A 25,240-nucleotide genomic window follows, 5' to 3' on the forward strand; every position below is an offset into this window, starting at 1 on the left:
GAAATATACAAAAAAACGTAGGAGAATTAAATGTTTTATTTATTGGGTCATCATTACATTTGCATTACCTGTATCTACACTTACAGATGTATTGGGTAAAGATAAATTGTATTAAATGAAATGAGCTAGATTATGTAGGTAAATCACATTGCATGCATATTATGATATAATGATTTTATTATAGCCTTGGCCTACTTTTATGAAAGCCTACTGAAAGATCTGACAAACTGAAGTCATCTTTCTGGGGGTTTTATTGGTCAGAGCGTGTAGTGACATCAGTTTTTCTCTATGTCCAATTTTGTCGTATTCAAAATGGTGGAGCAATAACAAACGCATTGTAAATTTCTACGGTAAGGAATTTGCAACTTTTAGACTTAATGATTCATACTCATTGCGATGTAGATCATTCAAACCAGTTATCTATTTTATTAACTACATATTTGTCTTGCAGTAAGTTAGAAATGATCGCCGTAGCAAAGCTTTGCACCAGATCACACACAGCAAGCAAGCGAGATTTGGCCTAGCTAGCTAGCTAACGTTAGCTACACAGTGATTGAATGGGAGGGGAGGTGGGTTGGCAGGCAGGGCTCGTGTATGATCAACTGAGCTAACTAGTTTTTTTGAAGAGTAATGGAGGAAATGATAGCTGGCTAGATATTAATAAGCAAGGTTAGGTTCGTATCTGGCGACAGAAATGTGCAGGTATGTCACAGTCAACAAATATGATGACATGTCTAGCTAGCTAATGTTGGTTGGCCATAGCTCGCAGTAGTTAGATAGTTACAGAACTTTCCTAACTACTGTTATTTGCTCAGATTCATGCATCTGCAGTTGTAATACGTTTGCATGCAATAGCATTCATGACACAACATGCTTTTGCAGAGCTGTAGCTGAAAAAAATAGAAGTATGTGAAGAGACAGATGCAGTTGCATTTTATTAGACTCCATTTCTTCAATATGACACAGTTTTTTTTGTGTGTATAAGTATCAGCATGGCAGACAAAAATGGCAAGAAAGGGAAACCTGTAGGCGTGAAGAGAACATTGACCAAGAGAGAACAAGAAGATCTGAAGAAAAAGGTAAGAGATTTGACCATTTTATAGCTAGGCCTACACTTTGTTGCAGATGGCTATGATTTTCAATTTTAAAACAATCTCTTTTCCAGGAAGAAGAAAAAGCAGCTGAAGTTTTTGAAGAGTTTTTAGCTTGTTTTGACAGTAATGACAAAAGTGGAGTGAAGACTTTTGTCCGTGGGGGTATCGTCAATGCAACTAAAGGTGAGCGAAACATCCTGGCTAATCCAACTTTGGTTGGGTCTGTGTTGCAGACACTGTATTTTCATTATTTTAATATCTACACAGTTACAATTTCTATTTGATTTTTATTTGATTTTGCAGAAGAGGAAGCAGTAGAGGTTAAAAAGAGCAAGCTTTACCGACCAATCACCAAGTTTACTTCAGTGTCCCAGAACGTCTCACCGGCACACTCTTCTGAAATCAGAAGGCCTGTGAGTATCCATGTGAATCACTTACTGTGTATACAGAATGATACATTATTTTGTCCCCTTATATGTTTGTCTGGTCCACAGATTGTTAAAAAGAAGACGGAAGAGAAGAAGAAGAGCAACCTTGAACTTTTTAAAGAGGAGCTAAAGCAGTATGTTTTTGAAACGGCGTAGTAATTCATGTTCTTTCATTATTTGACCAATTTGTTGTTTATTTTTGTGTGTAAATAATTGTGTTCTCCTAGAATACAGGAGGAACGTGAAGAAAGGTACAAAAGAAAGACAAATGAGCCTGGGGGAGCATATGGAGACCTGGACATACCACTAACGCGACGATCAAGTAAGAGCCAAGTCTGTCCCTTGCAGTGGAATAAGAATGGTTTACTACAATAAGCCTTTGTCCAAATCAAAGATGAACCCTCTGTAGCTTTTACATGTTTAGCTACATATGAACGTCTCCCTCCAGTATTTGATGATGACCCAGCCATACCGAACACAACCAACCTGTACATTGGCTGCATTAGCCCCAAGGTAAAGAAACTATCTGCTTGGGACGTTTTGACAGGAGATAAAGATTCACAATATAGCCAGCTCTTCGTTTGTTTGGGACAAATTCAACTAACTTAAATGAGGACTGAATTTTTGTGAAACTTTGCTGATATGATACTTCTAATGTGTCAGATGAATGAAGAAATGCTTTGCAAAGAGTTTGGCAAGTATGGTCCCCTGGCGAGTGTGAAGATCATGTGGCCCCGTAGTGACGAGGAACGCACCAGGGTTACAAACAGAGGCTTTGTGGCCTTCATGACCAGGAAAGATGCAGAAAGGGCCTTGGCTGCTCTAGACGGTGAGTCAATCTGTGATTAGGGAATATTGCATTCTGTTCAGTAAACGATGCCAGATGATAAATGCCCTGCTCCGTGTTCCATTAACCTTGTAGGATCATTGCTCCTTTTTGCTGCAGGTAAAACGGTTATGGGTTTTGAAATGAAGCTGGGATGGGGGAAAGCTGTTCGCATCCCTCCCCAGCCACTCTATACACCCATAGGGGTACTTAAAATGTCCACACCCCCACCCCCCTCCGGCCTGCCCTTCAACGCTCAGCCCAGAGACCGCTTCCGCAATGACTTTACCAAGCCATGGGGCAGGTCCAAGGAGGAGTTGGACAAGGTAGGTTGGCCCTTTAAAAAAAATGTTTTTTAAAGAGTGTAGGGCAGGACGCTCCAACCCTGTTCCTGGAGAGCTACCATCCTGTAGGTTTTCGCTCCAACCCTATTTTTAACACACCTTTCTAATAATTAGCTGGTTGATAAGCTGAACCAGGTTAGTTACAACTGGGGTTGGAGGAAAACCTACGGAAGGGTAGCTCTCCAGGAACAGGGTGAGGAGACCCCTGCTATAGTGTATGTGCATGGTTCTGTCAAGTTGTTTAAATAATAGTTTTATTTTGTTTTAAACTACAGTTAATTAGCCAATATTAGGTGTGTGTAGTAGATTTTCTATGCATGTTGATACATTTATCATAGGCCCAATCAACTGGACATTGCTTAGAATTCAGAACGGCATTTTATGCACAAAACAAAAGAGATGTGATGGCCATGTTCTGAAATAGCAGTTCTGAGTTCCATTTCCCTTTTTTAAAATCCAGTTGGTTTGTCCTGTGGTGCGTGTATAGACCTGTTATGAATCTATTCAGGATATGTTCTAAGGCAGGGGAATTTGACCCAGATGGAGTTATGAGGTAGTTACAGAACCATATGTAATTAAAATGCTACTGTAAAAGTAAGAGGGTGGGGGTATTCTATAGATAATGTACTTTGACAGTGTACCTCTACTGTAAAAGTAAGAGGGTGGGGGTATTCTATAGATAATGTACTTTGACAGTGTACCTCTCTACTGTAAAAGTAAGAGGGTGGGGGTATTCTATAGATAATGTACTTTGACAGTGTACCTCTACTGTAAAAGTAAGAGGGTGGGGGTATTCTATAGATAATGTACTTTGACAGTGTACCTCTCTACTGTAAAAGTAAGAGGGTGGGGGTATTCTATAGATAATGTACTTTGACAGTGTACCTCTCTACTGTAAAAGTAAGAGGGTGGGGGTATTCTATAGATAATGTACTTTGACAGTGTACCTCTCTACTGTAAAAGTAAGAGGGTGGGGGTATTCTATAGATAATGTACTTTGACAGTGTACCTCTACTGTAAAAGTAAGAGGGTGGGGGTATTCTATAGATAATGTACTTTGACAGTGTACCTGTCTCTCGAATGTGGGAACTGTTCCCCTCGTTAAAATAAAGTATATCTGTTACTGCTGTCCTCAGTTGATATGCTGTATGTATCCTGCAGTGTTTCATCTGTATATATACTCACTTTTTTTTATATCTTCACTATTTTATTTGACTTCACGAACAGACTCTGTCCGAAGCTGTAGTCAAAGTGGTTATCCCAACAGAAAGGTACACACTCTCTATCCATTCTTACTACTACGACTGACCAGACATTCTCACAGACAGAACCGTGTTAAGAGGACAGAGGCCCTGCCCTGGTGTACTGTTCTTGTGTACGTACGTGACAGACAAGAAGCCCCAGTCCTAAGTGCTACGTCTGTATGTACATGACTAATGGGAGAGGACAGCTGAGAACATAACTGTCTCATAGTTTGTAGTAGTGTCCTGTTCTAACATTGGTCTATCTATCTTGTTGACAACATGGCCTATGTTCAGGGAATTGGTAACCCCTGCTGCTTAGGACTGGAGGCCCTATATCTAACTAGAAGGAGGGTCATGGGCCTCGGTTGAACATGGTTGAAGTGAATCATTGGCCTAGTAAGCAAAGCCCACAGTTTATTCATTCATGTCATCCTCATTAGATTAGTAAATGTCACCATTGTAATCCCCTGTCAGAAACATTGATTGTTATACTTAAGTGATTGTTGGAGTCAATTATATCCATTGAAACATACTGGTACTAGCTTCAGTGGCAACCTTTGTTCTTCCTACCTGTGTTGGCTGAAACACTGCAGACAGATGCAGCTAGAAAGCAAATGCATTTTAGATTAAAATCAGTTGTAGCTAATAGTAGTATTATGTTGTCACTCTATATATATATATATATATATATATATATATAGTCCCTCTTTTCATTTAGACACACTTACTGCTTCATTTAGACACAATACTAGACACATGACAGAAACACTACTTCTGATGTAACTACACACTAGGGACAGACCGTCTCCCCCACTCACTCGTGTGTGCAGACCAACACACATCACACAACATATCCTCAACGTTGCTGTGATAAATGATTGCAGAGGGACAAATGTTCTAGGAGACAGAGAGAGGTTAAGGGGCTCGGGGCCAGTGTTCAGTGAGAGCTTTGACATGGCCACTGGTCTGGATGAGGGGGGACAAGTCACAGCGTTTGGTCTCATCCCCTCTCCTTTTACTCCACAGGAATCTGTTAGGCCTCATCCACAGGATGATAGAGTTTGTGGTGCGTGAGGGACCCATGTTTGAAGCCATCATTATGAGCAAAGAGAAGAACAACCCTGACTTGAGGTGATCTACCATTGCTGAGCTCTCCATTTCCCTCTAGTCATACCACTGGTCTAAATGTCTTTTTTAAACTCATTTTGAAATGGTTTTTATTGATGATTCCAGGTTTCTCTTTGACAACAAAAGCCAAGAGCACGTGTACTACCGCTGGAAACTGTACTCCATTCTCCAGGTAGGTCATGATCTGTCCTGGCTACAGCCCTATGACCATGAGGCCATCTCAAATCAAGTGTTATTTGTCACATGCGCTGAATACAACAGGTGTACTTGACTTGAAATGCTTTCTTACGAGCCCTTCCCAACAATGCAGAGTTTTAAAAATTATACAAATAGTAACACAATTGGAATAACATAAACAAGCATGACGCTATATGCAGGGAGTATCAGTACGAGACCAATGTGCAGAGGTATCTGAGGTAGATATGTACATGAAGGCAGGGTAAAGTGACTAGGCATCAGGATAGATAATAATAATAAGGTATTTGAGGTAGATATGTACATGAAGGCAGGGTAAAGTGACTAGGCATTAGGATAGATAATAATAAGGAATATGAGGTAGATATGTACATGAAGGCAGATTAAAGTGACTTGGCATCAGGATAGAAAATAAAAGGAGTAAAATTAAGAACAGTGCCTACCCACTACACCTCTGCTGCGCCTCATCCATGTCCCTCTCCCTCCATCCCCAGGGCGAGCCCCCCAGTGAGTGGAGGACGGCAGACTTCCGGATGTTCCGTGGGGGCTCCATCTGGAGGCCGCCCCTCCTAAACCCCTACCTCCATGGAGATGAGGAGGCGGGGGAGGAAGAGGAGTCTCCCTCCCTGGAGGAGGAGCTGCTGAAAAAGGGCCAGCTGAAGACAGAGTGAGTGTTGCTGTACATACAGGGCAGAGAGGGAGGTTCTGAGGCAGACTGAAGATGAAAAGCATTCATCTGAATCTGACGTGTTACTGGAAAAACTGACTTTGGAATATGGACATTCTCAGGATAACAATGAATGCGTGTTTTTATTCCAGGCACAGGGAGAGACTAGAGATGCTGCTGAGAGGACTCACCCCTCGTAGGGAGGACATTGGTGATGCTATGCTGTTCTGTCTGGAGAGAGCCGAGGCAGCGGAGGAGGTGGTGGGGTCCATCGCAGAGTCCCTGTCCCTCCTTCAGACACCACTGCAGAAAAAGGTCCCTTATCCTATGAGTCTTACACTACCAAGCACATTCACATGGCATATAGTATATAGAAAACATGTATTATCAACGGTCCCTGGAGAAATTAGGGTTAAGTGACTTGCTCAAGGCACATCGACCACTAGGTTACCTGCCGCCCAGAGTATTGCTCACAGTCATGTCTATCTTTATTCCCACAGATTGCCAGACTGTACCTTGTATCTGACATCTTGTACAACTCCTGTGCCAAAGTTGCCAATGCATCTTATTATCGCAAATAGTAAGAAACGTCTATTTTAAATAAGTCTGTCATTATATAATACACATGCTCAGTGGTCACACTGTGTTTTCCTGTCTAACGGTTTATTGTTTCTCTGTTCCTTCAGTTTTGAAGCAAAATTGCCCCAGATATTTGGTGACATTAGTGATGCATATCGAAACATACAAGCAAGACTACAAGCTGAACAGTTCAAGGTAATGAGTGCAGTTTAAAAAATTAAATAATGCTTTCTAATGTTTTTCCATGCTTGTGATCTGTTATTGCCTTGGCCAGAACAAATACATTATCACTCACCCATATGTCTTCTGTCCTCAGCAAAAGATAATGGGCTGTTTCAGGGCCTGGGAAGACTGGGCCGTATACCCAGAGTCTTACCTGATCCAGCTACAGAACATCTTCCTAGGTCTGATCAAGGCAGGAGAGGAGGTGATCGAGAGGATAGAGGTGAGCTGGATCTCAGGACCTGTCCTGGACAAGACCTGGAAAAGAGTTTTGATCCATGCCTATTTTACTGATGACACTGTTACATTCTCTGATAGTGTGTGTAAATATACAATTCAGCAACATTGGTTTATGTGGGCTGGGTATATCTCACCTCAGGTGTCGTCTCCAGACCTGGATGGAGCCCCGTTGGACGGGGCGCTGTTAGACGGAGCTCCGCTGGAGAACCTCGACGGCTCGCCCCTGGCCTGGGACCCTGCCTCCCTGGATGGGGTGCCTGTTGATGACATCGACGGGGTTCCCCTGTGTGCACCAATGGAGGACATTGACGGAATGCCTTGTAAGTCAATCTGGCTGAATTTCTGTGAAAAATGGAAACCATAAAAGCGTTATAAGATGTGGACTTGATGTAAGTTTGTGTTTTGCAGTGGATGAGCTGGCCCACTCAAGAGTGGCTCTATCTAAATGGGAGAGGGTGGACGATGCTGACGCTCTCCCACAAGGTACTGTACTGTCAGCACTCAACCCAACAATCATATCTCTACTCCTAACCTACAGCTCACCCTGCCGCTTCCTCTTTCAGCTAACACTGAATCCAAATGGGACACTTTGGGAGAGCGAGACTTGGGGGATGACCTGAATGCCAGGTAAGAACCTGGTGCAGGCACTCTTTTCCCCATCACTGAAACCCAACTCATCACAGAGTTACTATAATGTAGCATTTACTGCTGTTGAGTGGTTTTTTCCAGCTCCAGTCCTCCAGTACCCCCAACAGTACACAGTTTTGTTGTAACCCTGGACAAAAAAAGGGCTTAATGATTCATTGACAAGTAGAATCAGGTGTGTTTGTATGGGGCCATAACACATATGTACTGTTGGGAGAACTGGAGTTGGGACATAGTGGCTCTTGCATTTTGCTAAGAGATTGGTTGACTGGAAACAAATTATTGCTACATTTGGGGGAAACTTCATCTATTTTGTTTGGAACAAATCATAGATTGCTTAGGGCTGACAAGATAAAGGTAAACTGCAGGCAAGGAGATTGAGTCTAAAACAAGTAACTTAACTTGGTGTGTCGCTAGATCAATCCCTTTCTGGAGACCTGATTTCTGCTCAAATTATTTCTAAAATGGCAAACAAATTTAAATGTTCATATGTTATTTGGACGTCAAAGTTAAGAAACTGCTTGTGTCATGTTGATTATTCTGCTCTGCTTGGTATAGTGGGCTATCAAAAAAGCTGAAAGAGAGAATGCAGGTCATGTATATGCTGAATGTTCCCCCTAGGACCCACAGTGTTATCAGGTATATGCTGAATGTTCCCTCTAGGACCCACAGTGTTATCAGGTATATGCTGAATGTTCCCCCTAGGACCCACAGTGTTATCAGGTATATGCTGAATGTTCCCTCTAGGACCCACAGTGTTATCAGGTATATGCTGAATGTTCCCCCTAGGACCCACAGTGTTATCAGGTATATGCTGAATGTTCCCTCTAGGACCCACAGTGTTATCAGGAATATGCTGAATGTCCCCCCTAGGATCCACATAATGTTATCTGGTATATCCTGAATGTCCCCCCTAGGACCCACATAGGGGTACAGGAGTTCTGGAGAAGTGGGCTTGTTACCTGTGGACCAACTTAATCATAAGTTTGACATCTTAAATTATCGTGCCCCAGGTTACATGAAAAACCACATTGGTATGGTCTGTAACCAACCGTCACAATACCAGAGCTAGTATTATGTCTATATTATTAATCCCAAGAGTAAACAGTGCTGTGAGGACCACATTTTTCTATACAGGCATTTGTCTATGGAATAGCCTCCCCTTGGAGATCAAGAAAAAAATAGCTTTAAAAAGCAGGCAAAGATTTATTTGGACAAGGTTGTCCAAGTAAGAGAAACCACTCCACTGCCCCGTGTGTCCCTACTGCTGGTCAGGTGTGATGTGAAATCAATATGGTTGATTAAGGTTAGGGAAAAGTGACACTTTAGGATGTCAATGTTCATGGTTGTTTACTTTTGTCTTGCCTTTTAATCATTGTTATTACCATCAAGGTCCACTTTGGAAACAAGCAGTTTAATTAATACTTTCAAGTGATATCCTCTGGGTCCACATTGAACATTTGGTTGTATGTCTGTTACCCAAAATAAATTAAATTCCTCTTATCGCCCCATGGTCCACAGTGCTAACATTAAGGGAGGAGATGGGAAGTCCGAGGATGACAGCAGCGATGATGACAGCCCCTCTAAGTATGACAATGCTGACTTCAAGAGCTCCCTCAGCAGTTTTGAGATGTCCGAAAGCAAGAGGAGCCGGCTGAGAGAGCTGGAGGTAAGCACAGTCAACAATGCCTACTAGGACCAAGTAACACACTGCAGCAGACCTTCTGACTCAGTCCATACCGGTCAACCAACTTATAATACATACAGGCCCTTCAGAAAGTATTTATACCCCTTCACTTATTCCACATTTTTGTTATAGCCTGAATTCAAAATGGATTTGTTTTTCTCACCCATCTACACACAAAATCAATCACATTTATTTATAAAGCCCTTTTTACAGCAGCAGATGTCAACGTGCTATACAGAAACCCAGCCTAAAACAACGCAGAAGCACGGTGGCTAGGAAAAACTCCCTAGAAAGGAACCACGCTCTGAGGGGTGGCCAGTCCTCTTCTGGCTGTGCCAGCTAGAAATAAGAGTACATGGCAAAGTGAACAAATGTAAATCTAATTTAAATAAGTATTCACACCACTGAGTCAGTACTTTGTAGAATCTCCTTTGGCAGAGATTGAGTCTCTGAATTGTGCAACATTTACCCATTTATTTTCAAAATTCTTGAAGCTCTGTCAAATTGGTTGTTGATCATTACTAGACAACCATTTTCAGTTCTTGCCGTAGATTTGTCAAAACTAACTCAGCCACTGTCTTCTTGGTAAGCTACTCCAGTGTAGGACAGACCTCTATTGGCAGAAAGCTTAAATTCTTGTTAATCTAACTGCACTGTCCAATTTACAGTAGCTATTGTTTGAGGAGTGCAATTTAACAGTTATTACTAAAACCATTTGGGCAGTCTTGATGCATTGCTGTTCAATTTTGTAATGGTTCATCGGATCAGTCAAACTTTGCATATACACCGCTGCCATCTAGTGGCCAAAATCTAAATTGCACCTGGGTCTGAATTTATTAGCCTTTTTCTTGCATTTCAAAGATGATACAAAATAACTTTTTTCTTCTTTGTATTACATTGTTTTGAAATGGTACCAAGAATATGCACATCCTTGCTACGGGCAGTTAGATTTGGGTGTCATTTTAGGCAAATTGAAAAAGGGGCAGATCCTTGTTTAGAGTAAATTCTTAATTGTGGTTAATGACAGATTTTTACTTTGTCAGCTCTGGGACAAGGTAAATGTTACACTATTGCACACAGAGTTCAACTTACATGAGTTGTTATACACATTAACCCTGAACTTATTTAGGCTTGCCATAAAAAAGGGGTTGAATACTTGACTCAAGACATTTCAGCTTTTCATTCATTTGTAACCCCCCCCCCCCCCGAAATGATCACTTAAATTCAGGCAATAAAATGTGGGAAAAGTAAAGCGGTCTGAATGCAAAACCCGAATACGCTCAGCAGTTTGTTTGATTTACATTCATTTATGCAACAATTGGACCCACTGTCCAAACAGTACGAGTGTATGTCTATCTTATTTACTCAATTTGTTGGCTGCAGGTGAAGGTGATGAAGTTCCAGGATGAGCTGGAGTCTGGGAAGAAGCCCAGGAAGTCAGGGTTAAACATGCAGAAACAGGTGGCGCACTACAGGAACAAGCTATTGCAAAAGGTGGGTTTCTAGTGTACTTTCATAAGTCCGGCAGTAAGGGAAACTGAACAGATACCATGAAGTTGCAGGTTTAAATGTGACTTTAAAAAAAACTTCACCGGTTGCAATGGCTCCACATGTTCTGTTTACATCAGGAGTTTGATAAGGATGACAAGGAGAAGAGAGAGAGATCCATTCCGAAATCAAAAGAGCGATCAAAGAAGGATGAGCGGAGAGACAAGGCGGAGGAGACCAGTAAAGGACGGGACAAGGAGAAGAGTAAAAGGAGTCAAGACCGGGACAGGGGACGGAGTAGAGACACAGAGGAGCGGACACAGAAATACAGAGGACATTCTCCCGTAAAGTAAGGCCTATGTGAAACCATTGTTCTGTTTAATTTGTGTTCAGCATTCGATATTTTTGCTGACTCACCCCTATCCCACCCTTCCAACAGAATCAAGTCAAAGTCTCCCAAGAAGTCCAAGCGGTCGCCCTCGCCAGTCAGGAAGACGTGGAGGAGGTCTAGCTCCCGGTCGCCACACCGCTCCCACAAAAAGACTAAGAAGAGCAAACACTGATCCTGAGGCCTATGCCTCTCCCCCTGAAGCAGCTAGGCGGCTTTCATGGACTGCCCTGCTCTGCCAGTGCTGACCATGCCACGGCACCACACGCTTCTTTCCCACAATGCCTCTGAACTGCCCCTGCAGTGAAAATTTCCATTTTTTTGTAAGATGAACATTGTTTGTACAGTTCTGTTTTCCCATCAGGTTGTTTTTAAACCCCATTCAGATTGCGACTAGTTCCTGAGACAATAAATCACTCTTGGCAATGTGTCTGTGTTGTCATCCATGCTCCAGGATGGTGAATGGATTAGCTGAGGGTACCACGTCATGTCATTTAGCCTTTCTAAACAGCATTGGAAACTAATCTTATCTCCATGGAAAAAATGGAATGAGAGCACTATCCTTAAAGTGGTTCCATTTTATTTTTCATAACATAAAGACACAGATGTAACCGAAATGATTAGAGTTGGTTTTAATTTTAAGACTGACATTCCTGGCAAGGAGGAGAGGGTACTAGAAAAGCAGTGAAGTTCAGAGTAAGACAGTGCCCGTTAAAACTGACACAAAAAAAAAAAACGTACATAACCGTCCACACTGCACTTGTTTAACCAAATTCTGGTCCTACTATACGATCTGATCCAGTCTCACAAACCTGCGTTACTTTAAACACAGCGTACTTGTGCTTTGTGACAGGACATCTGGGAGCCACCTTCCCATCATCATCCTCTACTTTAGGGTCCCTGTTCTCCGGAGGGTAACTCCTCCCTCCCGGAGCACTCACCAGTAGGAAATTGTCCGGTTTTAGAAGCATTGGCAGGGCAGCGGGTTGCTCTGCCTCCATGGTAGGACTGCACACTGACAAGAGTTCAGTATATGTTCAGGGTGAAGCCTTTAAGGCAGAAGTGCTCAGTATTTTTTTTACATTGATGAAAACTTTAATGGCGCCGGTGAAGTCAGCAGAGAGCAGAACCTCTGTATGATCGGCCTTCAGAGCCCCTGTGGACAAGAAATACCATGTTAAGCATACAAGTGTTTTAATATCCACTCAACACAAACCATATCAGTTTATGGTAATCCCTCTGATTAGTCTAAGCATATCAAAACCGGCATGCTATACCTGAGGGAATTGTCTCGGAATCAGTGGAGTCCACGCTCTTACACTCTGCATCGGCCCCAGCCCCCGCTTTCTCTGCCCCCACCTCCTGGGGGACGATCAGGTTAGGATGGGGGGCGAAAATGGCCGATGTCACTACTGCATTGTGGGCTGAAAGACAAGACTAGACTTAGCGGAGGGATACTACAACCAAACATTAATGTTAACAGTAAAGACCTGAGCTCCACAACAGTATCTAGGTACCTTTAATTCCCTCCCAGAAGTCATTGCGGTCTCGTCGTACAGAGGTAAACTTGCTCAGATCATGGTAGGTGCTCCAGATGTACACGTACTTGTCTTCTGAGCCACTCACAATGAACGAATAGTCATGGCTGGAAAATAAAGAGCGTCGCAGTTCCTCACGATTTGTTGATCGGCAACACTGAACAACATGGCGGACTGAGGTGGAGTTGTTCTCACCTGAAGCTGGCTTTGATCTGACTACTGCTGTTGACATAACCCTTGTACTTCATGGACAGAGACAGGTCCCGCAGGTCATACAGGCGGATCCTGCAGTCATTGGAGGTTACCAGAATCTAATAAAATAAAGAGACTTAGCTAACGGACAACTGTCACTAGCAACGTACCCTCAATTTTAAGTTAAGTGGTCAAGTAGGCTACTGTGGCTATTTGATCATAAGGTAGGCCTACCAGAGTGGCTTGCCGTCAAAAACAATCGAGAAAATGCATCCCATAACATTTTAACATGATAGCAGTTTATCATTCAGCCTACTGTAGCAGCCTTTGTGTGGTGTTCAATGTAGGCCTGCATTCCAAAAAACATGCAGGGCTTGACAACCTGTTTATCCACTTGTCCGTCAGACAAGGAGGTGACTGAAAATGTGTTTGATGCAAGAAACCACTTTACAAAATAAAATGCATTATTATTATTCCCCAACCATTATTAGAGAATCAGACAAATGATACTACCCGCTGCCTATTGGCTACTTAGCTTATTCAACCTGTCTCAAAATACCCAAAATACATACTTTTCAAGATGTCTAGAAATGTACTAATTTTGTGCTCTTTATAGGAAGCAATCACATCCATTGCAATCACTCCCCCAAATTATCTATAAAAATGGGCTAATAACTCACTAACTAGCAAAGGATTTGAACAAATGTGCATATGCGGCTACATGCAGCTCTTGCTTTGATCTCAGAACAAGCGCATCTACTCACGACCACTCACCCTGGACACAGTCCAGTTCAAAGTGAATGGCACAGATCCATACAGTGCATTTGGAAAGTATTCAGACCCCTTGACTTTTTCCACATTTTGTTACTTTACAGCCTTATTCTGAAATTGATTGTTTTTGATTGATTTAATCATTTTTTGCCCCTCATCAAGGGGCCCCCGAGTGGCGCAGTGGTCTAAGGCACTGCATCTCAGCGCTAGAGGAGTCACTACAGACCCTGGTTTGATTCCAGGCTTTATCACAACCGTCCGTGATTGGGAGTTCCATAGGGCGGTGCACAATTGGCCCAGGGTCATCCAGGTTAGGGTTTGGCAGTCATTGTAAATTAGAATTGGTTCTTAACTGACTTGCCTAGTTAAGGTAAATATATAAACACACAACACCTCCCCCCATAATGACAATGTAAAAACAGGTGTATAGCCATTTTTAGACAAATTTACTTTGTCATTATGGGGTATTGTGTGTATATTGGGGATTTTTATTTAATTGATTTTAGAATACAGCTGTAACATAACAAAAAAAAGTGACAGGGTCTGAATACTTTCCAATTGTCTATTTGCATATAGGCCTCCTGCAGCTCTGATTACACAAACCGTTGCAGCATGACCAGAGTATGGGCTGAGTCGTGCGTGACAATAAAATGGAATCCTACGCCGATGCATTCTGCCTACCTACAACAAAATCTCTTGCAGTTAGTTTCGGTATGTTGCATTGAAAGTGGATAATGTGTTGACTTGATCACAATTCCCACAGTAAAGGGAAATGTTAAGTGTTAACTAAGGGGGAAAACTAGAGAAAGTTGATTGATGTTCAATCTTGTGTTTCTCTGCGTGGGCTGATATTTCTTCTGCGCGGCAGTCCCGGGGAGCGTGCAGCTTAGTGGGAACATTGGTCACTAGTAGGTCATCTCCAGAGAGGCATGTCTATGGCAAGTTCATCAGAGCATGGCTATACCTTGTTCTCTCCAGGCAGAGGCTCGATGCCTGTGATTTTCCGTCCCACTCGGTTCCTGCCTCGGGTTGACCGTACATGGATCTGGGTGTGGTATTTAAGGCGCTGAAAAAAGAACCAACTTAGAAATGGTGTACCATTTCCTGTGTTCCTCATTTTCATAATTATGTTCAGCCATTGTACTGCTCAAAGAATCATCAAACATTGGCTGAAATAATGATTCTTCAAACTTGAGGAACAGTGTATAATTCTCCCTCCACCGTACCTCTGTGTCGTAGAAGATGCAGCGGCCATCGTAGGTGCCAATGACTGCATACTTCCCGTTCTGGCAGAAGTTGGCAGCAGTGATGAGGCGTGTTTGTCCATCCACCTCATTCCACAGAGCCACCTTCTTGTCTGGGATGTTCCACAGACGCAGTTTCCCATCCAGAGAGCCACTCAGAAAGTACCTGTCATCCTAGGAGAAATAACAGATAATTAGTCTGGCTATCCGAGTCAGAACACAAATATAGCCAACTCACTCTGCACTTAAAGGGCCATACTTAAACCTAAACACGCACTAACAAAGGCACAAGCTCACAGAGGCCCACTTACTCTGGGATGGAAAGCGATGGCTGTGACAAAGTCAATATGCTGAAAGCAACATAGACACTCTCTCCTGGATATGTGCCACAGTCGGACGGTCTTATCCATCGACGAGGAAAGCAGGAAGTAGTTCTGGAAACAAAGAACACAGGGAATATTAGGACACAGTGTACAGTCATTTGGGAGTGTTGTATTTCTTTAAAGAGGGAGGAGGAAAGGGATTTGGAGTATCACCTTTGACCAGGACAGGTCAAGCAGGTCAGCTGTATGACCCTTGTACTTGCAGAACGGGACTTGGCGGAAGGGGAGATTCTTGTCCTCAGGGTCTTCAGGAACACTGCTCATCTGGGAACAGAAGACACTGAGGTCTGAATGGTAACACCAGTTAAGTTAGACCTTCTGGACAACTGGGTGTGATTGAGCTATTACCTCCTATAGTAGTTTGAGTTAACACAAATAAACCATGCATCTGATTATATCACATATGGGTCCTAACCTTACTCACCCCACCGTCCGTGTCTGATTTGGAGGAACACAGGCTTTCCTGAGAGGGAGAGGGAGACACACGACCTGGTTGACAACATAAAGGGAGGAACCATGAGAAACCCACCAAACAAGCCTTACATTTTCCAAAGCTGTGGTAGAGAGAGAAACTAAACTACTCACGGTCTACCTACCTTCAGTGTTGTACTTTGCCCTCATGTTGTTGAAGTAGTCAAAGGAATTTTTCAGAACCCAGATTCGCACCACGTTGTCCTGGCCTGCTGTCGCCAACAGCCTCCCGCAGTGAGAGAACTTCATGGTCCACACTGCACCCTGAGGGAACCACGGAACAAGGGTTTGGTAAAATATACATATACTCACGTTTTACATCTACATTCATGGTAACATATGCTTCAGTCACGGCAGTAGTCAATTGTTTAATGAAATGAAAGCACTGGCACATTAACACACAATCTTACCATGTGCTCCCCGCTCAGGTCCTGGACCACCTTAACCTGATCAAAGTCGAAGGGACCCTTGAAGCTGTGGGCTGCCTTGAACTTGACAGGCCGGGTGTAGGGCATCCCCTCATCGTCACTGGACGACGGGTCATCCTGGTCGTTATGGAAAACTGAGACAACCACGCAGTGAGACTAAACAGGAGCAAAACTACTGACCAACTGATGAAGAGCAAATACTAAAATATGTCCATCATGAAAACAAGCAGGCATGTGATTGGGGTGGGGCTGTGGGGTTTGGCATACCTTCATCACGTACACTCTTCACCTTGTTGACGGCCTTCTCCCCATACTCCTCAGCCAGATGCTTGGCCCTCTTCACAGACTTGCCCAGGAACTTCTTCAGCCGAGTGCTGGGCGAGTGAAGACAGAGGAGACAAAACTCCATGAACTTTATCACAGGCTCTGTCACAGCAGCAGAAAGGAAAGACTGTAACCACAGCAAGAGGCAGGGCACTGTTCCAAGTCTTACGTTTTCTGTTTCAGCTTCCCTCCGTCTGTGTCAGTCAGCGGAGCCTGGCCTCTGTCATCATCATCGGACTGTGCTGCGTCATTCCTGACAGGAAAAAAGGAACAAACGGTGATATCCTCTTCTGTATTGCTGCATGTGAGTGCTACTCACTATATCCTTACCAAAGCAATCTGTTAGCACAGGGGAATGATTATATAGCTGTATGTTTTTAACCATATACCAGGGATTTGGTGTGAGCCCATGAGATATTAGAATAGTTTAAGTAACAGGAGCAGTTCTTACGTGATGTACTCCTTGGTCCTCCTCATGATGTGTAATGTGAGTGGGTTGATCCCTGTAGGAAGCTTCTCCTCTGCCTGGATCAGAGGGATCTCCTCCCCAGTGTCCAGATTCTTGATCATCACACTCGCCAGGATCTCCTATTACAGAGACAGCACACCCAATCAATTAATTGGAAATACACACTCAAAAAGGTATGTGTAGACAGAAGCAAGCCTGTACAAAAGGAGCTGAAGGCTGAATGAAAGGAAGACACAGAGACGACGATATGTACCTCATCAGTCAGCTCTCTGCCAGAGTTGGAGCGTGGGCGCTGAGGACCTAGAGAGTCATCAATGGGACCGGATGCCTGCTCATCCTCATTCTCCTGTGGGAACACACACTAGGTGTTAACTAACAGGTATTCAAAAGTGTTCACCAGGTGCAGAAGAATATATACAGTGCATTCAGAAAGTATTCAAACCACCTCCCTTTTCCCTCATTTTGTTACGTTACAGCCTTATTCTAAAATTGATTGTTTTTTCCCCCCCTCAATCAATCTACACACAATACCCAATAATGACAAAGCAAAAACCGGTTTAGACATTTTTGCAAATGTATTAAAAATAAACTGAAATATCACATTTACATAAGTATTCAGACTCTTTACGCAGTACTTTGTTGAAGCACCTTTGGCAGCGATTACAGCCTCGAGTCTTCTTGGGTATGACGGTACAAGCTTGGCACACCTGCATTTGGGGAACTTCTCCCATTCTTCCCTGCAGATCCTCTCAAGCTCGGTCAGGTTGGATGGGGATTGTCACTGCACAGCTATTTTCAGGTCTCTCCAGAGATGTTAGATCAGATTCAAGTGCGGGCCACTCAAGGACATTGAGACTTGTCCCGAAGCCACTCCTGCGTTGTCTTGGCTCTGTGCTTAGGGTTGTTGTCCTGTTGGAAGGTGAACCTTCACCCCAGTGAGGTCCTGAGCGCTCTGGAGCAGGTTTTCAGCAAGAATCTCCCTGTACTTTGCTCTGTTCAGCTTTCCCTCGATCCTGACTAGTCTCCTAGTCCCTGCCGCTGAAAAACATTCCCACAGCATGATGCTGCCACCGTCATGCTTCACCGTAGGGATGGTGCCAGGTTTCCTCCAGATGTGACGCTTGGCATTCAGGACAAACAATTAAATCTTGGTTTCATCAGACCAGAGAACCTTGTTTATCGTGATCAGAGGTCCTTTAGGTGCCTTTCGGCAAACTCCAAGCGGGCTGTTATGTGCCTTTTACTGAGGAGTGGCTTCCGTCTGGCCACTCGAACATAAAGGCTTGATTGGTGGAGTGCTGCAGAGATGGTTGTCCTTCTAGAAGGTTCTCCCATCTCCACTTTGAGGCTCTGTCAGACTGACCATCGGGGTTACCTCCCTGACCAAGGCCCTTCTCCCCCGACTGCTAATAGAATGTAATACATTTTAGAATAAGGCTGTAACGTAACAAAATGTGAAAAAGGGAAGTGGTCTGAATACTTCCCGAATGCACTGTACTTCTTGGGCAACAATTAGTGGACCTGTGTCCTGTGCCAATGGAACGCATGGGAAACAAATACCAACTGACCTGTGCTGTGACCACCTTGTCCCCGCTGGTGGCACTGGCCAAGTCCAGAGAGTGCTGCAGATCCTTGGTGATGCCTCTCACTGTGCTGCTAGGAGACACCAGGCCACACGGCTCCTCTGGCTCCACTGCACACAAAGGCCAATCACACAGCAGACACACAGGGTCAAAGGTCAACACAGTAACCTTGTCTCCATTGTTAAACAATTTTAATAGAAATTATAAGTAGAGGTGTGGGGACAGAAGTGAACATTTATGAGAGGTCAATGTATTTACGCCCTGTAGGAACATTTTTAATTGACATGCATATCAGCATTCAGTCTATTGACCTTATGCAATTGGGTGTGTGGAGAAACAAGTACAGCGTTATTTACCATCCAGTCCCGTGGGCCTCATACACTCCTGGGACTTCTTGCTGAGGGGTAGAGCAGGTCGGGATGGGGGAGGTGGTCGTGGAGGAGGAGCTCCGCTGGGAGGAGGGGGGCGTGAGGGCAGAGGCTTCTTGGTGCTGGCCACAATGTCAGGCTCTACAGTGAACTGCCGTGGGGCTTTAGAAGGCCCAGGGTCGGTGGAGTCACATAGCTTCTTGTCTGTGAGGGGGACCTGGTCTAGGATGTCTGCAGGTCTCTGCTCCCTGTCCTCTGCAGACACCCGGGGTAGGTCAGGGAGGTCCGGCGGGAGGTCTGGTTGACTCTGACCCAGGGTGCTGGTGATGTCTGGGGGCTGGACATGCTCCTGTGACCCAACTGACGGGCCGGGGATGTCTGGGAGAACCATGGCACACGCTCCATGCTGTTCCTGAGGCTGCTCTGATCTCTCAACCACAGGCTGAGGTTCCACAGCAGGATGCTCTGGTTCTACAGGGGCCTTATTCTCCTTCTTCACCACTGACTCCGCCCTCGTCTCAACATCCATCTCTCCCTTCAACAGAGCCTCCTCCACCACAATTCCCTTCTGGCTCTCCTCAATGATGCTGTCGATGATCTAGGAGGAACAAGACATCGCAGATGAAAACATCATCATCCAAAGGGAAGTTCTCATAACAGGATGTTCCTCTAATGAAGAGGTTGTTCTTGTATTGAGTCACGGTGAAAGAGGGGTGTGGAGAAGGATTAGACAGACAAATGTTGAGGGGCTGTGTGCATTGATTTTAAAGAGCGACTGCCGCTAAAAACCAACTAATCCCTTTGAAAATGGCATGTGGCATCCAATCCAGCACATTATGGAGTACCACTCTCCATATTTTCAGTTTATGGGTATGCTTGTAATCATTAAGACTGGGGAGTTTTCAGGATAAAAAAAATAAACGGAATGGAGCTAAACACTGATCAACAACCGATTTGAATGTGGAATAAGTCAAGGGCATGAATACTTTCTGAAGACACCGTATGTGTTCAGATGCATGAGATGCAGGAGAGACCTGGCACTCAACACCTCCACAATGAGGTGATTACTAATAATAAAGTACAGCACAAATGTCCAGTAATAGCAACACCCTTTTCTTTCCATGTATCACTGATGAACTCTGCCTATTTCCACTGATGGACTGGAGATGCTTTTGCCAAACGGCAGACTCAGTCAATTGATGAGGAGACCATAGTAGGGTAGGTTTTATCTGACCTGTTCAAATTTCCACATAGTACCTGTTTGTATGTCAGATATTACCTATCCTAACTGCCATTGGTAATAGTCAGTGTTCTATGTGTGTATGTGTTCACAGAAACATGTATGGAGCCAGCACATGGAGACGTGATGTTTCAGACTAAGAGACAGGCTTGATACTGATGTTTCTGAATGGAGAGAGACCTGGCACTCGGTGTTAATATGTGCCAAGGTAGCCTCCATTAACACCAATAGGCACAGTATCTGTATCAACTGGGAATGAGAATGAAAGATATACATTGTTATATTAGCAGAGCACTGCTTCTATGGTATTATGTTTATTCTACATGGACCTGTTATTACATGTGAAAGTTATCAAAACACTTAGTTTAGAATATCTACATAAATTCAGCAATTGCATTCTTCTCACATTACTCTGTAGGCTACTGACCTATTCAAAGCTTCCTCCAGCATCTCACTATACATCTGCATGTGTTTATTGAACTCAGTCTGCAGGAGATATGTTTGATGTGATTGAGTGGGGGGGGAAACGGTTGCAGGCAAGGTTCTGACCGATTGGTGTGTCAAGAAACCCCCACATCAAACCACACCCCCAAACCAACTCGCATTTGGCTTCTGCCAGCATTTCTTGAGGAGCAAGCCAAAAGGGTGCAGGTTTTTTATTGAACCTTTAACTAGGCAAGATAGTTAAGAACAAATTCTTATTTAAAATGACGTTCTACACTGGCCAAACACGAACGACTCTGGGCCAATTGTGCACCACCCTATGGGACTCCCAATCACAGCCGGTTGCGATACAGCCTGGATTTGAACCAGCGTGTCTGTAGTGACGCCTCAAGCACTGAGATGCAGTGCCTTACACCGCTGCGGCCACTCGGGACCCCCCCCCCCCAGTTCCCCTTTAATGACCTAGACCACTTAGTGGTGTAATACACCCCTCACTGGCAGGGACTCCATAGAACAGTGAGACTAGCTACATTTACATAAATCCCAGGACTCAGCCACCATAAAAAATAAACATTTAGACATGAACAACACATACTCAGTGATTTTTCTTTTTTTAATCACAGGGAATAAAACAAAACTTTGCGTCGTAATGACATTCACAATGCCCCATCTGAGTAGGGATTCATAAGTGTTGGCATAGATTTGAAGATGAGGAAATACCTGGATGGGGTCATCTTGGCGTGCCTCAAGTGTGGCCAGCCCAACAGCCACGTCCTCTGGTGGGCTCTCTACCACCCCCTGCAGGAACACAAAACAAAGGCACAAAAACAAAAGGGAGAGTCAAACAACCTCATACAGTGCATCCAAGCACTTTAAAATGCTGGGATGTGCTTATGTTTTGTAATATTTTACTAGTAAAATGAGATGAAAGTGTCCTGAATAGAGTATTTAAAACATAATTTCACTGGCAACTCAGGACATGCAGTAGCAAACTGCTTATTGCAAACAATCCCACTTAAAGTTGTGTTAACTTTAACCTCAATAGAGCACTTAAAAGCCATCCTCTAGCTAGCTCATTTGAAAGTAGTTAACAGCAGATATGCCTTTTAAGTAATGATTTAACTAAAACCAGCACTTTGGGTTACAGTCTTTGATATGCCGCTCCAAAGTTAAACTTCACTCTTTAAAAGGAGATGGCTGTTAGAAACAAATGTTCAAAACTGTAAAATGCTAGTAAGAATTAAACATACCGGAGGTGTGGGAAGAACAAACTGTGTCGGTGTCCTAAGCAATAAAAAAAGATGTGTAAAAGTGTGTTAGTCACAAGACTAGTCCTGATATGGTTGTGTGTCAAAGAGACAAGTCAGACTTCTCTCTCCCTTACACATTGTTCACCGTGAAAACACCATTCCTGTTGGTAGACTTGGGGAATTGATCTCCCCACAACATTTGAATCATTAAAAAGATGGGAGTAATGGGAGTAAACAAGGCAAAATCATCCAGACAGATGAGTCGTTATTGTTGTCAAATAATGATAACTACTGTTTTTGTTCCTTTATTAGCTACAGAAAAAACACTGAATGTATGAACAAAACAATGTTATCTCTTGCTAACATCTGGTGCAACTCAATGGCCAGCATCATCTACGTCATATCTGAGAACGTTTCAATACCAATCACAGCATATAAAACCACACCATAGTTCTTTAAAAATAGCTGTAAGCAGAAAGGTAACTTACAATTTAGGCGGTGGAGTAAAATGTACGTCTTCAGCAGCATCGTAGAATTCCTCTGTGTCACTATCTGACGCCATTTAGCTAGCTAACGTGAACTAGATATCGTAGAGGCCCTGCATGCATCTAAACTAAGGGAAATCGTTGCAATATTTATATTTGTGTTCGGTTCGAAGTTAAGAAGACTTCCAATTTGTGCAGCAAATAAAAAGGTCATAGACTGAAAACTCACTTACTTCGCTAGGATACACCCAGATGTTGCTAGCTACTAAGTTGCTAATGCATTTGAGAGGCCACTCACCTGTGTGTACTAGCTACTCCTAACTGGCTGCTAACGTAACCAGCTAGTTAACGAAGTTACTTAGCGCTAGTTTTTACCTAGGTAACTACCAAGTTTCTTGAATCAATTCATAAATACATACTCCGAACTAAATGTCTAACGATAAAACGCCTGCCCATTAGCGTATTCCTCAACAACAACAACAACAAAAAGGGCTGCAGCCAGGCCAAATGTAGCTTGTGTGATCACAAATAAGGAAGAACACCCCAAAAGATTAATAACGCACACGGAAATCTCGCGATAACTTATCTGAGCCCACTTCCAAGCCCACTCCTCTCGTATCCTCCCCTCATACTGATGTAAATGAGAACTTGTTCTCAACTGGCCTACCTGGTTAAATAAAGGTTAAATAAAAAAAATGTAAAAATACAAATATCCTCATGGTCCTCATGTGTACAGTCCATGGCATGCGTCTCTGATGGCTTCACAGTCGGGCACCATTGTAGCAAACCGTGAAACACCCATTGTGGAACTCGAAACTGGGTATATATAAACACTGCTCATATAGGGTTTACTCACTTAAGCTTTTCTTGTCTATGTTTCATGTTTTTTCATGTTTTGTGTGAACCCAGGAAGAATAACTGCTACTTTTGCAACAGCTAATGGGGATCCTAATAAAACACAAAAAATACCACTTTGGGGGGGATTGTATTGATCCTAAGCAAGGGTCATCATTACACTATTACTGAAAAAAAAAGTACAATACGCATGAATCCTTCATTAACAGCCCTGAAAGAAGTAGACTATTGACCAAATCAGGTTCCCTCTTTGTTTATATATGAAGGAGAGACAGGGACCATGAGTATATGAGAGGAGGAGAAGAGAGGAGTGGGCTTGGAAGTGGGCTCAGATAAGTTATTGTTGCAAAAGCAGCAGTTATTCTTCCTGGGGTTCACACAAAACATGAAATAATACAGAACATTAATAGACAAGAACAGCTCAAGTGGTTTAACCCTTTTGCACCAGTGTTTAGCAATAGATACCTAGTTTCGAGTTCCACAATGGGTGTTTCACTGTTTGCTACAATGGTGTCCGACTGTGAAGCCATCAGAGAGGCATGCCATGTACTGTACACATAAGAGACTTGGTATAGTGAAGTGTGGGAATTCACTCTCTGAATAGAGGGGATAGTGTAACAACCCTTGCATAGCAAGGCTCATCACAATCACCCCAAACTTTTTGAAACAGTGGTTAGTAGTCATTTGCTTGGGGAGCAAACATAGTCTTCAGGTCTGAAGGAAAGTGTGGTTCATCGAACCAATTCAATTGCAGGGGTCCAGACCAGACTCAGAAATAAAACACACTTAATCTGGTTAAAAACAATTCCAAAAAAAATTGCTATCAATAAAATTGATTTATAAATAAAACCAACAAGATCGATATTTACAGAACTCTTCTTTCTTCTATGAGGTTTCACAACTCCAGTAAATGGCATATTCTACCACCAGCTGGACCACGTCTACTTTGTTTGGTATTTAAGTTTTGCGACTATGAAAAATATTGCCGTATGATCCTACCATTTACCAGCGTGGCTACGTCACGTTCCTTGCAAACGACCATTGGATAGGTTGGAGGCGGACCTTAGTGAGATCTATGGGTAGAGTGGATTTGAGGGTTTAAGAAGAAAACAAGGACGTATCAGGTAGGAATTTCTCTATTTAAAAGTTTATAGAATGTCTTAAATTCTCTTGTTATATGTAAAATGTTGAATACAACATAAAACGCAACCCAACGTTTTCAATTACGGGTAACTAGCTAAAGAAGTAGCTAGCTAGCTAAGTAGCTTAAGATGTAGCTTCAGCTGGCTAACTAACTTCACGGGTAGCCATGCTGTGTGGTTTGTCCTTCCTACAAATGCTCTCGCCCGGCGAAGTTGGTATACATTGACACTGCTTAATGGGTTTAAGCACACCAGGATAGCTAACTAGCTAGCTAGATAAATATGCGTTCCACCTTTATTTCTAATTGTTGCCTTAGCTTTTCACTTAGGTGATCATGAATGTTTGGAATGAAGATGTGTTGTAACTAACTATCCAGCCTGTAGTTACAGCTAGCTAGCTATCCAGCCTGTAGTTACTACGAGCTAACGTTAGCTACCTAACTTTCAGACTTTCTGAACAGTAGTGGTGGTCATACTAGGTAGCTAGCTAGACAGCTAGCAAGCTAGTGAAAGTTTTAGAAGTTTCCAATAAACATGTGTAGTCATGTCCTCCATGCATGGCTACGCTGGGGTTAACTCGTTGTTAAACTTAAAGCTAGCTAACAGTTGACTGTACAGCAGCAAGTTAACTGTTATCTATTTGATATTTTGGTTAGCTAGTATGAACGCCAGGAAAGTGAGGCATGGATCATTATTATTAATAATAAATTACCTTGTTACCACGATATCGGCGTGACAGACTGAGGTTTAGAATATTGAATTGAGGGCGTCGACTGGGCGCTGTCCTTTTTTCTAGTTTCAGATGTCATTCTTTCTGCTCTTTATCATCTATGTTAACGTATTAACTGACATTAGCTAATGATTTAATGACCTTTAAC

General features: G+C 43.2%; 3 protein-coding genes across 12 annotated transcripts in view; 2 read left to right on the forward strand and 1 right to left on the reverse strand.

Moving 5' to 3' along the window:
• Positions 1-229: 229 nt before the first annotated feature.
• LOC109874289 (U2 snRNP-associated SURP motif-containing protein-like) lies at positions 230-11,605 on the forward strand. 3 transcript variants are annotated; one of them, XM_031809227.1, is made up of 24 exons: positions 230-350; positions 986-1,079; positions 1,166-1,277; positions 1,398-1,507; positions 1,589-1,656; positions 1,750-1,844; positions 1,971-2,035; positions 2,186-2,351; positions 2,469-2,674; positions 3,920-3,963; positions 4,963-5,067; positions 5,170-5,236; positions 5,754-5,926; positions 6,079-6,241; positions 6,427-6,506; positions 6,613-6,700; positions 6,822-6,950; positions 7,107-7,287; positions 7,376-7,450; positions 7,531-7,594; positions 9,134-9,281; positions 10,683-10,793; positions 10,928-11,136; positions 11,227-11,605. In XM_031809227.1, exons 2-24 carry the CDS (start codon positions 993-995, stop codon positions 11,348-11,350), a joined length of 2,670 nt encoding a protein of 889 aa, XP_031665087.1. In that variant the 5' UTR covers positions 230-350; positions 986-992; the 3' UTR covers positions 11,351-11,605. The 3 variants fall into 3 exon arrangements, with proteins under 3 accessions (XP_031665087.1, XP_031665086.1, XP_031665085.1); XM_031809226.1 differs by having other exon boundaries at positions 238-350; positions 1,398-1,656; XM_031809225.1 differs by having other exon boundaries at positions 238-350; positions 6,822-7,287.
• Positions 11,606-11,733: 128 nt separating this feature from the next.
• LOC109874288 (WD repeat-containing protein 44-like) lies at positions 11,734-25,175 on the reverse strand. 4 transcript variants are annotated; one of them, XM_031809229.1, is made up of 20 exons: positions 25,075-25,175; positions 21,881-21,914; positions 21,351-21,428; positions 18,935-19,544; positions 18,564-18,688; positions 17,249-17,341; positions 16,978-17,114; positions 16,696-16,779; positions 16,470-16,576; positions 16,185-16,336; positions 15,900-16,038; positions 15,728-15,792; positions 15,457-15,567; positions 15,232-15,354; positions 14,903-15,094; positions 14,641-14,742; positions 12,909-13,024; positions 12,693-12,820; positions 12,453-12,599; positions 11,734-12,331 (listed from the first exon to the last, which is right to left on the reverse strand). In XM_031809229.1, the coding sequence occupies exons 4-20, from the start codon at positions 19,473-19,475 to the stop codon at positions 12,213-12,215; spliced, it is 2,481 nt and encodes an 826-aa protein (XP_031665089.1). In that variant the 5' UTR covers positions 19,476-19,544; positions 21,351-21,428; positions 21,881-21,914; positions 25,075-25,175; the 3' UTR covers positions 11,734-12,212. The 4 variants fall into 4 exon arrangements, with proteins under 4 accessions (XP_031665089.1, XP_031665088.1, XP_020321729.1 ...); XM_031809228.1 differs by having other exon boundaries at positions 15,719-15,792; positions 25,075-25,161; XM_020466140.2 differs by lacking the exon at positions 25,075-25,175 and adding an exon at positions 22,369-22,913.
• LOC109873992 (kelch-like protein 13) overlaps positions 24,205-25,240 on the forward strand; it is an 84,381-nt gene continuing 83,345 nt past the window's right edge. For 2 of the 5 annotated variants that reach the window (XM_031809235.1, XM_031809236.1), the window contains exon 1: positions 24,205-24,344. The gene's annotated coding sequence lies outside the window, so the exon portion shown is untranslated. The remainder of the gene's footprint in view (positions 24,345-25,240) is intronic. The other 3 variants (XM_031809232.1, XM_031809233.1, XM_031809237.1) reach the window with 2 other exon arrangements.

This window comes from Oncorhynchus kisutch, linkage group LG29 (genome assembly GCF_002021735.2).
Source record: "Oncorhynchus kisutch isolate 150728-3 linkage group LG29, Okis_V2, whole genome shotgun sequence".
Classification (NCBI taxonomy): Eukaryota; Metazoa; Chordata; class Actinopteri; order Salmoniformes; family Salmonidae; genus Oncorhynchus; species Oncorhynchus kisutch.